This window comes from Leptonychotes weddellii, chromosome 6 (assembly GCF_054177405.1).
Source record: "Leptonychotes weddellii isolate Sample4059 chromosome 6, ASM5417740v2, whole genome shotgun sequence".
Taxonomy (NCBI): Eukaryota; Metazoa; Chordata; class Mammalia; order Carnivora; family Phocidae; genus Leptonychotes; species Leptonychotes weddellii.
The window spans coordinates 109,127,156-109,145,286 of NC_138374.1; the positions used below are offsets into that span (position 1 = coordinate 109,127,156).

Below are 18,131 nucleotides of genomic sequence, written 5' to 3' on the forward strand. Positions count from 1 at the left end.
CAGACAGCACTTTTTAAAGAAACCTTCACTACTGGCTCTTTAAAACTCATTTCTTTAGCTTCTCATGTCTGTAATACTAGTTTAAAGGTGGCAGAGTATATTTTATAATCTCTTGGCATGTGTTATAAAAGTTGTTTATCATGTTACTTTTTTATTTTATATTTTATTTTATGTTATGTTATTTTATTTTATTTTTGGAGACAGAGAGCACAAGCAGGGATGGGGGAGGGGGAGGGGCAGAAGGAGAGAGAGAGAATCCCATGCAGACTCTGTGCTGAGCAGAGCCTGACAGGGGGCTCCATATCAGGACCCTGAGATCATGACCTGAGCTGAAATCAAGAGGCAGCCACCCAACTGACTGAGCCACCCCAGCGCCCCTATCATCTCACTTTACATCTTGGTATAATTGAATTTGGAAGACTAGGCAAAAGAAATAAGAATATTCTTTTAATGCTCTGTATTGTATATACAAACATATATGGGTCTTAAAACATCATAGTTCATGAAAAAAGCAAGTTGCCTTACAATATGCTATAGCATAGCCCTTATAAATGCTAAAAAAATAAATTCACAGACACTAATAATATATTAAATGTGGATTCATATGTGTGTGTTTAGAGTAGAAAATAAAAACTGGAAATTACATATATGTGGTAGGATAAAAGGAAAAATGATGAAACAAGCTGGGCCACAAGAGTAACTTTACTATAGCTATAGAATTTAGCTTCTTTTATTAAGAAAAGGAAGAAGATAATGTTACTTATACCCTGAAAACAAGAAAAATCAAGATAAACTATAAAATTACAGTATTAAAAAAAAAAGTCCATCAGAGAGCTAAGAAACCAATAAATGAAATTCCAGAAATTTCTCTCCAAGGAAAAAAGAAGGTCACGTTTCTGCTTTCATCCTTCCTAGAATGGTGAGAGGGTGAGATAGCCATCAGAAACTTAAACGTAAATAAAATAGCAGAGTTTTTAAAGAATATTTACAGGTGGAATGAAGGCCGGCATGATTGTTAAAATTTCTAAGAGCTCAGAAACAAAAAAACATGTCTATCTTTTCCAAGTGCCCTGCTAACATCTGATGTTAGGGCAAGAAAATCTAAATAAAGCATCCAGGAAGTCTGTCTACCGCACCCTCAGTGTTGAGATGACTTCAGGTTGCACACCTCTCTTCCCCTTGCATTCTCTTTGGAGTCCTGAGTTCCCTTTCCATACAGTATTTCTTGGTCAGGTTCTTCATCTTGGCAAAATCTACACAAAAAATCTTGGGAAAAAAAGAATGGAATTATTGTTTTATTGTTCCACACTCAGCACAGAGTCAGCTTGGGATTCTCCCTCTCCCTCTGCCCCTCCCACTTGTGCTCTCTCTCTCTCTCAAATAAATAAGTAAATCTTAAAAAAAAAAAAAAAGATTAGCCTGATATTACTGTTATTGTACATTTTCAATTAGTGAAGTCTGATTCACAGGCTGGAGGACAAGCTATGGATAGCACATGAAAAGAAGACCAGGCACATTCAGTAGATAGATGGGGCAGTTTATTATGCAGAAATTTTCCTACTTCAGTGTCTCATTTCCTCTTTGTTGAGGAATTTTGTAGTGTCATTTATTAATTTTTGTTATGTGTTCAAATATTTTTATTTAAATACAAATTTTAATCCAGTGGTTATAACATGGAAGTGCTTTGCAAACCATAAACTATGTTAAGGTAAATTATATTTGTTACTATACCATCATATGTATACATACACAAACACACACACACACACACACAGAGAAAGAGTTACTAGTTATTTGATGTTCCACTATACTGAAATTATAACAGCATTATGTTGTTGAGCTGCTTTCCTTAGCTTTTGTTAATGAAATAATTTAATTCCAAACTTTTTTAGAAAAATGGAAAGAATTCTGCCCACCTCCACCTCAGATACCTAATGCTCAGAATATGCTAACCACAGTGAATTACTGGGATAAAGCAAAAGTAGCTGTTCTCTGCAAAGAAAATTATCTACTTCACGGACCAAGAGAAATTGTGTGTGAAAATGGACAATAGCAGTCATTACCACAGTGTATTGGTTAGTAGTTTTTTTCTAAATAGTGCTACAAAAAAGTGTTTACTAATCTTCTTTGCTTTATTTAAAGAACAGGAAAAAGAACTTATGATTTATCTATTGCACTGTATTCTAAAGCATTAAATTGTCATCTAGTTACCCAGTTCTCTCACTTTTAAAAACTGTTTCTCTATGGGGTACTTCCAACAGTGGCCACAGAAGAAATAAGTTTATACTTGAGATACCCACTTCTATTAAGTATATTTACTTGATATGCAGCTTAAGACGTATAATGGGCAATTTGGAAATGGTCAGGGCTAGGATGTAAATTTGGCAACTGCTAGTATACAGATGATATCTTAAGCTATAGAACTGGATGGGACCACATAGAGAATTCAAATGGCTAAATAAGAGAGGAGGTCAAAGGGACAGCCTTGGAGACTCTCCATTATTAGAGCTCTGGGAAATGAGGAGCACCCAGATAGGGTTGTGGAAGAAAACTAGTGAAGGCTGATAAAATGATTCTAGGACACAATTACATTGTGTGTGTGTGTGTGTGTGTGTGTGTGTGTGTGTGTGTGTAGGGGATTCCCCCACATCCAACAAGCAAGTCTAGGACACCTGCTGGGTGTCCTACAATTCACCTAAATTCGGAGACTATCTTATCTACCCAGAGATAGCATCAGACTTCATAGGTTAAGAACACAGTCTTAGAAGACTACTCCTTGCACCCCCACTTCAGAGGCCAGTTGCATGTCTAGATTGTCATCTGTGCTTCTGACTGACTGGCTATACATTGGAGGTTCCCACAACCCCCCTCCTTGGGTTTGATTAATTTGCTAAAGCAGCTCACAGAACTCAGAGAAACATTTTACTTACTAGATTACGGGTTTATTATAAAAGGATTTAACTCAGGAACAGCCAAATGGAAGAGATGTATAGGGCAAGGTATGGGGAAAGGGCACAGAGCTTCCATGCTCTCTCCAGCCCACACTTTACCCACATCTCCAAAAGTTCACCAACTCAGAAACTCTCAGAACCTTGTCCTTTTGGGGTTTTATGGAGGCTTCATTACATAGGCATGATTGATTAAACCTTTGGCCATTGGTGATTGATTCAAACCTCCAGCCCCTCTCCCTTCCCCACACATCAGGATGGGGCTGAAAGTTCCACCTTCTAATCACATGGTTAGTCCTAGCAACCAGCCTATCCTCAGGTTACCTATGGGTTTTCCAAAATTTATCTCATTACATAACAAAAGACACATGTACCACTCTCATCACTTAGGAAATCCCAAGGGTTTTAGGATCTCTGTGCCAGCAATGGGGAGAAAGACCAAATATTTATCATAAATCACATTACCAGAGCTGGTGTCCCAGAAGCAATGCCAAGGACATATTGCAAAATGTCGTTCAACAGGACAGCGAACATGTCAAAGACTGCCTAGAGCTAGACAAAGTGAGTGATAGTTGAACAATGAATTTAGCTACCTGAAGTAATTGGTAACTTTGCTTAGAGGTACTTCAGCAGGGGGGAATACTTAATTGCGGTGTGTTCAAGAGAGAATGTGGGGTTATAAAGTCAGATCAGGGAGGATAGGGAACAAGTAGTTTTGCTCTAATGGGAATAGGGAAATGAGGCAGTAGCTAGATAGGGGGTATGGATAAATGGAAATTTTACCTTACTCTGTTGTGACGTTTTCAGCATGTTTGTATATTGATGAGTGATTTGGCAGGTAAGGAGAAATTGATAATACAGACAAAAGGGGACAATTCATGGAGTAGGGTCTTTGCTGAATTTAAAGGGGAAGGAATCTTGTGCCCACATGAAAGAGTTGGTCTGAGAAAAATGCAGGAGTAGTAACTCAATGAAACAAGAGGAAGAAGAAGTTATTTGGGATAAGAGTATTTGTCATTTCTTATCTATATCTTTGGTGAATATGGGAAGACAAATCAGCACAATGGAATGTATCCCAGCCATTCCTTTTTTTTTTTTTTTTAGATTTATTTATTTATTTGAGAGAGAGAGAGAGCAGAGGAAGGGCAGAGGAAGAGGGAGAGAGAATCTCTGGCAGATTCCTCACTGAGCATGGAGCCCAATGTGGGGCTCAATCTCACGAGCCTGAGATCATGACCTGAGCAGAAATCAGGAGTCAGGCACTTAACCAATTGAGCCACCCAGGCGCCCCTGTATCCCAGCCATTCTTTTTTCATTTTTTTAAAAAATTTTATTTATTTAAAAGACAGAGAGAGTGAGAGAGAGCATGAGAGTGGGGTGAGAGGCAGAAAGAGAAGCAGACTCCCCACTGAACAGGGAGCCCAATGTGGACTCTGGCATCATGACCTGAGCTGAAGGCAGACACTTAACTGACTGAGCCACCCAGGCATCCCTATCCCAGCCATTCTTAACATGAAATTGAAACATTTATTGACAGAGAAAGATGCTATTATTTGGAATCAGAAAAATAAATGGAAAGTAGTATGTCAATAATTCATTTCAGTAAAACTAAGTTTATGATCATGTACTGATAGGCACATGCTATTTGCATAAAATAACAGTAGTCCCAGAGAATAGAAATGGAAAGGGAGTTATTTATTTTTACCTTTCCTCTTTAAATACAAATTTTTATGAAGATGGTGGGCAACAGACCAGATCAGATTTACTTATCTCTTCATCATGCTTTAAATAAAAACTATTCTTAATACTTATACTTGCATGCCCTTATAATACAGATACACTTAATACTTAAGAGTATTTTACTTTAGGGTAAAAGGAAGCATTATAGTATTTTTTGGTTATCAGGTCGTATCACAGAAATTATGAGTTACTTGAGCTCTCAGACATCATATAAGACATTGAAGATATAATATAAGGAGATTTATTTATACTACTTCACTTAAAGTACATGTTGGTTTTCTCTCAACACATAAATGTTATTTATTTTCCAGAGTCTACACAATACTGTGGTCCCCCTCCATCTATTAGCAATGGAGATACCACATCATTCCCATTATCAGTATATCCTCCAGGATCAACAGTCCAGTATCGTTGCCAGTCTTTCTATGAGCTTCGGGGCTCCATAGATGTAATATGCAGAAATGGACAGTGGTCAGAACCACCAAAATGCATAGGTGAGTTCTTCATATTCTCCTGGAGTCTGATATTTGATATTCATAGTAAAATTTTCATGGACTAATTTCATAGGATGACTTTTACTTAAATTGAATTCAGCTGAAAACCTGTCTGACATTGATCAAGCCACTTGATGAGTATTTGGTGGAGTCAGGATTCAGACACAGCAGTCTGGTTCCAAATTTCATGTATTTAAGCCAGATGCTCTGGTGGCCTCTCATGTCTACAGAAAAGTCAGGGAGAAAAAAGGTCAACCTCTTCTTAACAGTACAAGGACTAGTCTATCATATGTTACCAGGAAAACACTTGGTAATGTATCTTACAATCTCCTGGGCTTGGACAAATCTAGGTACTAAAAGAAGTTCCTTATGGTTACCACTGCTAGGATGGCTCCTCAGATTTAACCTTGGGCTTATTTCAGCAACTTTGAATAATTCCTATATCAGAGATTATGGGCTGTAGAGAACATCCTGCTTAGTAGTACCAGGGTGTGCTATTTACGCAGGGGAATGCTACCTCTCAGAATGCTGAATTTGAAAAAGAATGAGTGGACTCTGATCATGGCGGGGAGGGGGGGATGGTGGCGGAAAGTAACACTGCTTTTCTACAGAAATCAAGGTTTCACAAAAGTTAAGAACCATCAATAATTAGTTTGTAGAAAAGGAGCTCTAAACAAGCAATATAATAGCTAGTAGAATTTTTGGTCTCATTTATAGTTACCTTCAAGAATATGCTAAGTGAATACTTAAAGAGATGATTGGTTTTTATATATATTGTTGTCTTCTTCAGCCCACTTTCTGTACCATGTATCTGTTAGATGGAAATAAACTTATTTTTACTATAATATTTGGTAAGAAGTTAATATATTCATGTGCTCACACTGTGCACATTTTGGAAACAATGTGAAAGAGGACCCTGAGTTGGGAAAGGAGGGTGAATAACATTGATCCTAATAGAACATTTTAATTTAATCCTATTTGGGATTATAGGTATATAATGCATAGTAATTAAGAGCATAGGCTCTGAAGTCAAACTGCCAGGTCCATATTCTGGCTCAAAATACTCACTAAATTATGTGACCTTGGAAAAATTACTCAATCTCTCTGAGTCCCCATCTCCTCTTATGTAGCCCAGGAAAATGATGTGCAGTATTTAGAGAAAATGCATACAAAGTAGTAAGAACGGTACCTGGCAAACTCAATAAATATTAGCTTTTAATATTCTTTCATAATTTTATTTAATTCCAAAATATTCTTAGATGAAATTTCACTATTCTTGGAAAGGAAAAGTTATATTATTAATAATTTATTTTTTATTATTTCTTCTTTCAGATGCTTGTATAATTTCTGAAGGTAACATGAACAAAAATAACATACAGTTAAGAAATAAAGACATCAAAAAACTTTATGTGAAAACGGGGGATTTTGTTGAATTTGACTGTAAATGGCCACATAGAGCAAAGACATCAATGCAGTCATTTCGGGTACTCTGTCACGAAGGGAAATTTGAATATCCCATGTGTGAATGAAACCAGCATAGTTTTGCTGAATATAATTTTAAAAGTAATCCTACATGGGGTGCCTGGATGGTTCAGTCGTTAAGCGACTGCCTTCGGCTCAGGTTATGATCCCGGAGTCCCAGGATCAAGTCCCAGGATCAAGTCCCACATCAGGCTCCCTGCTCAGCGGGGAGTCTGCTTCTCCATCTGCCCTTCAACCTGCTTGTGCTCTCTCTCACTCACTCTCCCTCTCTCTCTCAAATGAATAAATAAAATCTAAAAAAAAGTAATCCTACATGTGTAAGTATGCATTATGTAGTCAATTCTATACTTATTTTCCTTGTTCTTTCAAGTGTTGTTTATCTCAGTTTTATTTTGAACTTGGATTTTCAGAGTTTCACAAATTTATAAGCTGAGAGCAGTGCTTCACTGATTAAGTGGACTACATTTTATCTGGCAAATCGTAGCACTAGGTCTCCTATACACATAGTACCCACAGAAAGTGAGCATGGGCCTCAACTCAGTACTTAACTCCCTCTAACCTCTTCCAGTTGTCTAAAATTTATAAGATAACTTCAAGGCTTTCTGAGTCAACCTTACTTCCTCTGAAATAAAGTTGTTAATGTAATATCTATCTTTCTATCACATCATAAAAATACAAAAACTATCACCTCTTATGCTTGTAGCAAGCATTAGTAAGTATTAATAAGTCCTCTAATGGGAGCCTAATTATTCATCAAGTACTAAATAATGCTTAAAGGCACAAATACACCATCTTCCTCAAGTGAGTAGAAGGCTAAAATATTTACAAATCCTGGTACAGAACTACTAGTATAGTCAAGAGGCGATATAAACATACACAAAGGTAACTATAGTTATAAGTGGAAATTATGAGGTTACAATATTGCATTTATAGTATTATCTAGATATATATAAATACTTAAATAATATTGAGAGGAAATACAAAGTATGGCTGTAATAATTCTATGTGGTTTGAGGTTAATAGGCTTAAGAAATTAGAATACTTGCAAATTTTTATATTTCCTGTATTTTATAATTTTTCATTTTGAATTATATTACTTTTACAGTTAGATGAGAGTTATCAAGAACTGTGATGAGAAACCAAGAAAGTGAAGATGAGAGAGTAAAGACCCTGTAGGTCATGAAACTGATTTCAGGAAAAAACTCCATTATTTTTTGATATACCATAGTTCAGGGAAATATTGAACAGGAACTTTTAGAAATATACTTTGCATGTTCCTGTATTTTAAGTAGCATTTCATAGTTAAAATATTTTTTGGTCAACAGGTTTTCTTTCTTTCTTTTTTTAAGTATCTATGAATATGCTGACAACAAATACAGGTAAAAATTAAGGCTTAAAATCTTCATGACTATGGATATAGCAATAGATTCTTCAATATGACATCAAAACATAAGCAAGCAAGAAAAAATGGACAAATTGGACTTCATCAAGATTAAAAACCTTAATGCTTCAAATGACACTGATAAGAAAATGAAAGCACAGCAGATATAATAGAAGAAAATAGTTGCAAATTATATATCTGATAAGGGACTCATATCTAGAATTAAAGAACTCTTACAACTCAAAATAGGAAGACAGCCCAATTTTAAAATGAGCAAAAGATCTCAGTAGACATTTCTCAAAAAAAAAATGTATGAATGGCCAGTAAACACATGAAAAGATACTTAACATCATGAATCATTAAGCAAATATAAATCAAAATCTGTCAGATAGTAACAAGTATTGTTAAGAATATGGACAAATTGGAATCCATATATGCTGCTGATGAGAATGTAAAGAGGTACACCCAATTTGGAAAACAATCTGGAAGTTGTTGAAAGGTTAAACATAGAGTTATTATAGACTCAGTAATCTATTTCTAGATATATACCAAAAGAAATAAAAATGCATATTCACACAAGCATTGTAAATGAATGTTTCTAGCAGAATTATTCATAATAACCAAAGTAGAAACAACCCAGATGCTTATCGATATACATAAAACATATATATTATATAATATTATTTGGTTATAACAAAGGAATAAAATACTATTACATGCCACAACATGGATGAACCTCAGAAACTTTATGTTAAGTGAGAAAAGCCAGTCAGAAAAGACTACATATTATGTGATTCCTTTTATAGGATATGTCCAGAATAGACAATTATATAGGGACAGAAGGTAAATCAGTAGATGCTTAAGGCTGGAGGAGGGAGGCAGGGGCTGATAGCTAACAGTGGTAAATGTTCTAAAATTGATTGTGGTGATGATTATACAACTCTGTGATTATACCAAAAAACACTGAATGCACAATACATTTTAAATGAGTGAATTGTATGATATGTGAATTATATCTCAATAAAGCAATTCAAAAAAATAGTGGCCAACATTTTAAAATCATGACAAATACCAGGAATTAAAAAAAAAATGAAAAATTAAGACAGTATCAGAATTTATAATGAATTTATACTAACTCAAAGATTGATGGGGTTGAATAAAAAAGTAAAAACTTATAACTCACACTGGCTATCTATTAAAACAGCTGACAGGAGGAAGGCAGGTAGAAGTTTCATTTCTCCTCCTCAATTCTGAGGGGGAACTCTTGAAAGGGAACTGTTAAAATTTTAGAATGATAAAATACATAAAAATGTTTTATTTAGAGAATAGGAAACAGTATTTTATTTAAAGATTTTATTATTTATTTGAGAGAGAAGGAGCATGGGGGGGCAGAGGAAGAGGGAGAGAGAATCTCAAGCCGACTCCCTACTGAGTGCAGAGCCTACCATGGGGCTCAGTCTCACGACCCTGAGATCATGACCTGAGTCAAAATCAAGAGCCAGATGCTTAACTGACTGAGCCACCCAGATGCCCCTGTAACAGTATTTTAAACTTGGATATTCTCACTCAGTTTCTGAGAATTTCTTTCTCAAACTAATTTGTGGCACATATTTCTAAACAAGTTGCTTGAGCAGCAGTATAGTATTTGAGAAGCTTTGCTATCCTTAGCTTACTACTCTCCTCTAAGATGTAAAGAAAGGTCAAAAAAAAAAAAAAAAAAAGGAGTAGGATTGGAAATTCCAGAAAGCATTTCTTAGTTGTCAGGTGAGTAAATTATGTGATATACAAATAACTAGAAGAATGTGATCCAGACCCATTCTCAAGAGAAAGACAATCAACTGATACTGAGTGTGAGATTATCCAGATATCGGAATATACAAGTATTTTAAACAAGCTTTATAGCTATTCTAAAGGACAAAATTAAAAAAAAATGCTCTCAATGAATAAAAATATAAGACATTAATAGAAAAATAGAAACCATAAAAAAAAGAAATTCTAGAACTTACAGTTCAATATCTGAAAAAAAAAATCTTCACTGGGGAGACTTAAAACAGATGGAATTGATAAAAGACAGTGAGCATAAAAATAAATGGAAATAATGGAAATAAACAATGGAAATAATCCAATTTAAATAAAAAAGAAAAAATTATAAAATGAGTTTGTGGGAATGGTTGGACAATAGGAAAAGGAAATATGTACATGGAGTCTGAGAAGGAAAGGAGAAAGAGAGAGTATGGAAAAAAAAATACTTGAAGAAGCAAGACCATCAATTCCTCAAATTTGATGACTGACATAACTATATAGGATCTAGAAAATTAATAAAGTCCATGCAAGATAAATACAAAGAAAATATACTATATACGAACTACCAGAAACTAAATATAATGAGACTCTTGAAAACAGCCATAAAAAAAAAAATGATGCATTACATACAGTGGAACAATAATTTCAATGAAGGCTGACTTCTTAATTGGCAGATATGGAGGCTGGAAGATAATGGAAAACAGTTTTTAAATACGAAAATAAAACATTCTGAACTCAAAATATGTCTAGTGAAAAAAATCCTTCAAGAAAAAAAAAGCAAAATAAGCACATTTTCAGAAATAAGAAAAGTAAAATAATTAACCAGGGCAAGCCATTGCCAGGAGACCTGCACTATCAGAAATAAATGTGCATCCGGAGTTAGGAGGCAAAGAAGTTAGGGGGACCCTAAGTTTGTCTGGTTCCTCTAATACAACTAGATGGTTATCAAATCATTCTGAACACCTGAGGAATCAATCAGAGATCTGAGAAAACAAATACTGCAATTCTACAAGTAGAAAAACAACCACTGTTTGGAAGGTAGGAGGTGCTGAGACTTGAATCTAGTGTGACGTAGCTGAGGCTAGGCGGAGGGGAGGGAGCCTGCTTAAGGAGGCTACCCTAAAGTAGAATAAGCAGCGGAGTGCAAAATCGGAACTTTTAGAAGTCTGCTACAGTGGGGGACGTGCCTGGCTTAAATGTGCTCAGATGGCGAAGCGGGGTGGAATCCCAGGTGTGACAGGGTGGTCTGAGGATCCCTGGGTCTCAAAAAGATCAGGTGGTGCCTGAGTGCAGCCGAGTCCCCAGGCATTCGAGCGGAGAAACCAGCTAACAGTGAATTAGGCGCCAGCTATCTGCTCTGTGTTGCCATAACCAGCGAACCACCGCAGGGTCATGCGACAGCTTTCCAGGGAGGGGTCTGGCAAAAGGCAGAAGGGTTGAAAGACCCTCCCCGGGAGGAACAGCAGAAGTCCTTAAAATTTGGAGTTTTGAAACTCAGTTGCATGGCCGAGATAAAAACGCTAGGCCACAGGCTGGGTGAACACAGAGTTCTGACGGACACTGGGGATACAAGAGTGCTTGACTGCTCTTCTGTGAAGGCTCAATGAAGAGTGGTGGGTGCAAATTTTCAGGAGCGGGGCTAGAGAGCAGGGCACAGCCATATTCGTCCCACCCATCAGTGCTGAAAGCTTTCAGGGATCAAAACAGCACCAGCTAGTGGAGTCCAGAGCCGCTTACACCGAGCGCGGCCTCCCTGCACCGTGGAGGCTCCTGTCCGCTAGGGCAAGTCCACCTGAGAATCAGTACAACAGGCCCCTCCCCCAGAAGACCAGCTCGAAGAACTCGTTCACACCAAGTTTACTGATCATGGAGGGCTCCAAAGCTTCAACCCTTGGGGAAAACAGTATATAGCAATCTTTGTATTTTTATTCTTTATCCTTTTAGTATTATTTTTTCAGTTGTTTTCTTATTTTTTTCAATTCTTTTTCAGTTTTATTTTTATATATATTTTATATATTTTTTCTTATTTTTTGTTTCCTATCATTGTATTTTATTTTATTTATATATAATATATAGTTATATATAATTATAATGTATAATAATATATATACATATATAATATATATTATATACATAATACATCTATTAATACATAATATGTATATTATATAATATGTATAATTATATGTAAAATATAATCTATATTATATTATGGATAATACAATATGTAAATATGTATGATTATATGTAATTATAATACATAATAATATATTACATAATATACATAATATTACATACATAATTACATACATATATTAATACATAATAATATTATGTATATATATATCTTTCTTTCTTATTTTGGGATCTAGTTTCTTTTAACAAGCAGACCAAAACACACCCAGGATCTAGCTTGTTGTTGTTGTTGTTATTTTTTTCTTTTTCTTTCTTCTTTAGAGTGGAAAGAGAGACCAAAAGTAACAAAGACCAGAAAGGAACAGAAACAATCTACAGGAAGAGCGACTCTTCAGGTAATACAATGGCACTAAATTAATATCTTTCAATAATTACTCTGAATATAAAAGGACTAAATGCTCCAATCAAAATACATAGGGTATAAAAAATACCCATCAGTATGCTGCTTACAAGAGATACATTTTAGACTCAAAGACCTCCAGATTGAAAGTGAGGGGGTGGAGAACAATTTATCATGCTAATGGACATCAAAAGAAAGCTGGAGTAGCCATCCTTATATCAAACTATATTTAAAACCAAAGACTGTAATAAGAGATAAACAAGGACACTATATCATAATAAAGGGGTCTATCCAACAAGAAGATCTAACAATGGTAAATATTTATACTCCTAACGGGAGCAGCCAAATATATAAATCAATTAATAACTAACTTGAAGAAATTTATTGATAATAATACAATAACAGTAGGGGACTTGAACACTCACAGCAATGCACAGATCATCTAAGCAGAAGATCAACAAGGAAAGAAGGCACACTGGACCAGATGGACTTAACAGATATATTCAGAACATTTCATCTTAAAGCAGCAGAATACATGATCTTTTCGAGTGCACATGGAACAGTCTCCAGAATAGATCACATACTGGGTCACAAATCAGGACTCAACTGTACAAAAAACTGAGATCATACCATGCATATTTTCCTACCACAATGCTATGAAACTTGAAGTCAACCACAAGAAAAAAATTGTGGAAGGACTACAAATATGTAAAGGTTAAAGAACATCCTAAACTAAAGAATGAATGGGTCAACCAGGAAATTAAAGAAGAAGTTTAAAAATACATGGAAGCAAATGAAAATGAAAACACGACAGTTGAAAACCTTTGGAATGCAGCAAAGGCAGTCCTAAGAGGGAAGTATAGAGCAATACAGGTATACCTCAAGAAGCAAGAAATATCTCAAATACACAACCTAACCTTACACCTAAAGGAGCTGGAAAAAGAACAGCAAATAAAGCCTAAATCCAGCAGGAGAAGATAAAGAATAAAGATTAGAGCAGAAATCGATGACATAGAAATAAAAAAACAAAACAAAACAGTAGAACAGATCAATGAAACTAGGAGCTGGTTCTTTGAAAGAATTAACAACATTGATAAACCCTTGCCCAGACTTATCAAAAAGAAAAGAGAAAGGACCCAAATAAATGAAATCATGAATGAAAGAGGAAAGATCACAACCAACACCAAAGAAATACAAACAATTATAAGATAATATTATGAGTAATTATATGCCAACAAATTAGGCAATCTGGAAGAAATGGCAAAATTCCTCAAAACATATAAACTACCGAAACTGAAGCAGGAAGAAACAGAAAACTTGAACAGACGCATAACCAGCAAAGAAATTGATTCACTGATCAAAAATCTCCCAACAAATAAGAGTCCAGGGCCGGATGGCTTCCCAGGGGAATTCTACCAAACATTCTTCTGAAACTCTTCCAAAAAATAGGAATAGAAGGAAAACTTCCAAACTCATTCTATGAGGCCAGCATTACCTTGATCCCAAAACTAGATAAGACCCCACTAAAAAGGAGAACCACAGACCATTATCCCTGATGAATATGGATGCAAAAATTCTCACTAAGATACTAGCTAATAGAATCCAACAGTACCCTAAAAGGATTATTCACCATGACCAAGGGGGATTTATTCCTGGGCTGCAGGGGTGGTTCAACATCCCCAAATCAATCCATGTGACATACCACAATAAAAGAAAGAATAATAACAATATGATCCTCTCAATAGAAGCAGAAAAAGCATTTGACAAAATACAGCGTCCTTTCTTGATAAAAACCTTCCACAATGTGGGGATAAGGGGAACATACCTCAACATCATAAAGGCCATATACAAAAGACCGACAGCAAATATCATCCTCAATGGGGAACAACTGAGAGCTTTTTCCCTAAGGTCAGGAATATGTTGGGGATATCCACTCTTACTGTTGTTGTTCAGCATGGTACTGAAGTACCTAGTTTCAGCAATCAGACAACAAAAAGAAATAAAGGGCATCCAAATCAGCAAAGAAGAAGTCAAACTTTCACTCTTCGCAGATGACATTATACTCTATGTAGAAAATCCAAAAGACTCCACCCCAAAATTGCTAGAACTCATATAGGAATTCAGCAAAGTCCCAGGATTAAAATAATCATAGATAAGTCTGTCACATTTCTATACACTAACAAATAAGCAGCAGAAAGAGAAATCAAGGAATCTATCCCATTTACAATTGCACCAAAATCATAAGATATCTAGGAATAAATCTAACCAAAAACGTAAAACATCTGTACTCTGAAAACTATGAACAGTTATGAAAGAAATTATGGAAGACACAAAGAAATGAAAAAACACTCCATGCTCATGGATTGGAAGAACAAATATTGTTAAAAGTCTATGCTACCCAAAGAAATCTATACATTCAAAGCAACCCCTATCAAAATGCCACCAACATTTTTCACAGAGCTGGAACAAATCATTCTAAAATTTGTATGGAACCAGAAAAGACCCCAATTAGCCAAAGTAATGTTGAAAAAGAACATCAAAGCTCAAGGCATCACTATTCCAAACTTCAGGTGTATTACAGAGCTATACTCATCAAGACAGTATGGTACTGGCACAAAAACAGACACATAGATCAATGGAACAGAATAGAGAGCCCAGAAATGGACCCTCAACTCTATGGTCAACTCATCTTTGACAAAGCAGGAAAGAATATCCAATGGAAAAAAGACAGCCTCTTCAACAAATGGTGTTGGGAAAATTGGATAGGCACATGCAGAAGAATGAAACTGGACTACTTTCTTACACCATACACTAAAATAAACTCAAATTGGGTGAAAGACCTAAATGTGAGACAGGAATCCATCAAAATCCTAAAGGAGAACACAGGCAGCAACTTCTTTGAGCCTGACTGCAACAACTTCTTGCTAGACACATCTCCAGAGGCAAGGAAACAAAAGCAAAAATGAACTATTGGGACTTCATCGGGATAAAAAGCTTCTGCACAGCAAAGTTAACAATCAACAAAACTAAAAGACAACCTACAGAATAGGAGAAGATATTGACAAATGACATATCAGATAAAGGGTGAGTATCCTAAGTGATAAAGAATTTATCAAATGCAACTCCCAAAAAACCAAAAAATCCAGTTAAGAAATGGTCAGAAGACATGAACAGACATTTCTCCAAATAAGACATACAAATGGCCAACAGACACATGAAAAAGTGCTCGACATCACTCAGCATCAAGGAAATACAAATCAAAACCACAAAGAGATACCACTGCACACCTGTCAGAATGGCTAAAATTAACAACTCAGGAAAACAACAGATGTTGGTGAGGATGCGGAGAACCCTCCTACACTGTTGGTGGGAATGCAAACTGGTGCAGCCATTCTAGAAAACAGTATGGAGGTTCCACAAAAAGTTAAAAAATAGAACTACTCTATGACCCAGTATTTGTACTACTAGGTATTTTTCCAATGGATACAAACATAGTGAATCAAAAGGGCATATGCACTCCAACGTTTATAACAGCAGTGTCTACAATGGCCAAAATATGGAAAGAGCCCAGACAGATGTCCATTGACAAATGAATGGATAAAGAAAATATGGTATATATATATATATATACACCATATTTTATATATATATATGGAATATTACTCAGCCATCAAAAAGACAGAAATCTTGCCAATTGGAACAACATGGATGGAATTAGATGGTATTATGCTAAGTGAAATAAGTCAGAGAAAGAAAAATACCATATGATTTCACTCATATGTGGAATTTAAGAAACAAAACAAATAAACACAGGGAAAGGGAAGGAAAAATAAAATAAGATAAAAACAGAGGGAGGCAAACCATAAAGGATGTTGAACTCTTGGAAATAAACAGGGTTCCTGGAGGAGGGGGTGGTGCGATTGGTAGTGGGAGATGGGCATGAATAAGGGCACTTGATGTAATGAGCACTGGGTGTTCTATGCAACTGATTAATCACTAAATTCTAACTCTGAAATTAATAATACACTATATGTTAACTAAATTCTTAATTTTAAACAAAAAATTTTTTTTAAAAAGAAATATGTGTGCATCTAATATGAATTTTCAGCTATACTCTCTTCCTTCTCAGGGTTTTTTCCTGGTAACCAACCTTCAGTCACCTGGTTTGAGAAGGAAAATATAAGTCACTCTTGCAAACGAGTAGCTCTTCTTAGGTGTCCCAAAACCTGCCGGTCCTATTACTTACTGTTGGTTCTTAAATGAAATACATTTAAGAAGATGAAAATCATATCATGCATCTTTTCTGACCACAACAGTATCATACTCATCAAAATATTGTTAGTAAACCACGTTGAACAATACATTAAAAGATCATTCACCACAATCAGGTGGGATTTATTCTGGGGATGCAAAGATGGTTAAATATTGGCAAATCAACGTGATACACCATATCAGTAAAATTAGAAATTAATCACAAGAAAAAAAACTAGAAAAAACACAAACATGTGGAGGCTAAACAAGATGCTACTAAACAGCCAATAAGTCAATGAAGAAATCAAAGAGGAAATAAAAAAAATACATGGAGACCAATGAAAATGAAAACACAACAGTCCAAAATCTTTGGGATGCAACAAAAGCAGTTCTAAAAGGGAAATCTTTAGTGCTACAGGCCTATCTCAAGAAATAAGAAAAAAATCTACTAAGCAATCTAAACTTACACCTAAGGAACTAGAAAAAGAACAATAAACAAAGCCCAAGGTTAGCAGAAGGAAGGAAATAATAAAGAGCAGAGTAGAAACAAATGAAATAGAAACTAAAATCAAATAAAAAAACAAAAAACAATGGGAAAGATCAATGAAACCGGGAATTGGTTCTTTGAAAAGATAAACAAAATGGATAAAATTTTAGCCATACACAGAAAGAACAAAAGAGAGGACAAAAATGAATAATACCAGAAACAAAAGAAGAAATACAAATGATTTTAAGAGACGCCTATGGAGAATTATATACCAGCAAATTGGACAACCTAGAAGAAATGGATAAATTCCTAGAAACATACAATCTTCCAAAAGTGAATCAGGAAGAAATAAAGAATCTGAACAGACCAATTATTAGTAACAAAAAAAATCAGTAATCAAACAAAACAAAATAAAACCTCCCAACAAACAAAAGCCCAGGACCAGATAGATTCATAGGTGAATTCTACCAAAGGAAAAGAAGAGTTAATAGGTAAAACACCCATTCTCCTCAAAGTATTCCAAAAAATAAGAGAAAGAAAACTTCCAACCACATTTTACAAGACCATCAACACCCTGATATCAAAGCCAAAGACACTACCAAAAGAGAAAATTATAGGCCAATATCCCTGATAAGCATAGATGCAAAAGTCCTCAACAAAATATTGGTAAACCACATTGAACAATACATTAAAAAGATATTCACCACAATCAGGTGGGATTTATTCTGGGGATGCAAGGATAGTTAAATATTGGCAAATCATCGTGATATATCATATCAGTAAAAAAAAAAAGTAAAAATCATATTATTATCTCAATAGATGCAGGAAAAGCATTTGACAAAATTCAACATCTGTTTATGATAAAAACACTCAACAAAGTGGGTTTAAATGAACTTACCTCAAAATAATAACGGCTGTATATGAAAAACCCACAGCTAACATCATACTCAATAGTGCCACTGTGGAAAACAGCATGGAGTTTTCTCAAAAAATTAAAAATAGAAATACC

General features: G+C 35.3%; 1 protein-coding gene across 1 annotated transcript in view; it reads left to right on the forward strand.

Annotated features, from left to right (window-relative positions):
* Positions 1-6,966, forward strand: part of LOC102745141 (complement factor H-related protein 2) — a 22,548-nt gene extending 15,582 nt beyond the window's left edge. Inside the window, exons 4-5 of the mRNA XM_081824929.1 lie at positions 5,000-5,182; positions 6,515-6,966. Coding sequence (XP_081681055.1) covers positions 5,000-5,182; positions 6,515-6,711 — 380 coding nt within the window. The 3' untranslated portion in view covers positions 6,712-6,966. The remainder of the gene's footprint in view (positions 1-4,999; positions 5,183-6,514) is intronic.
* The last annotated feature ends 11,165 nt before the right edge of the window (positions 6,967-18,131 follow it).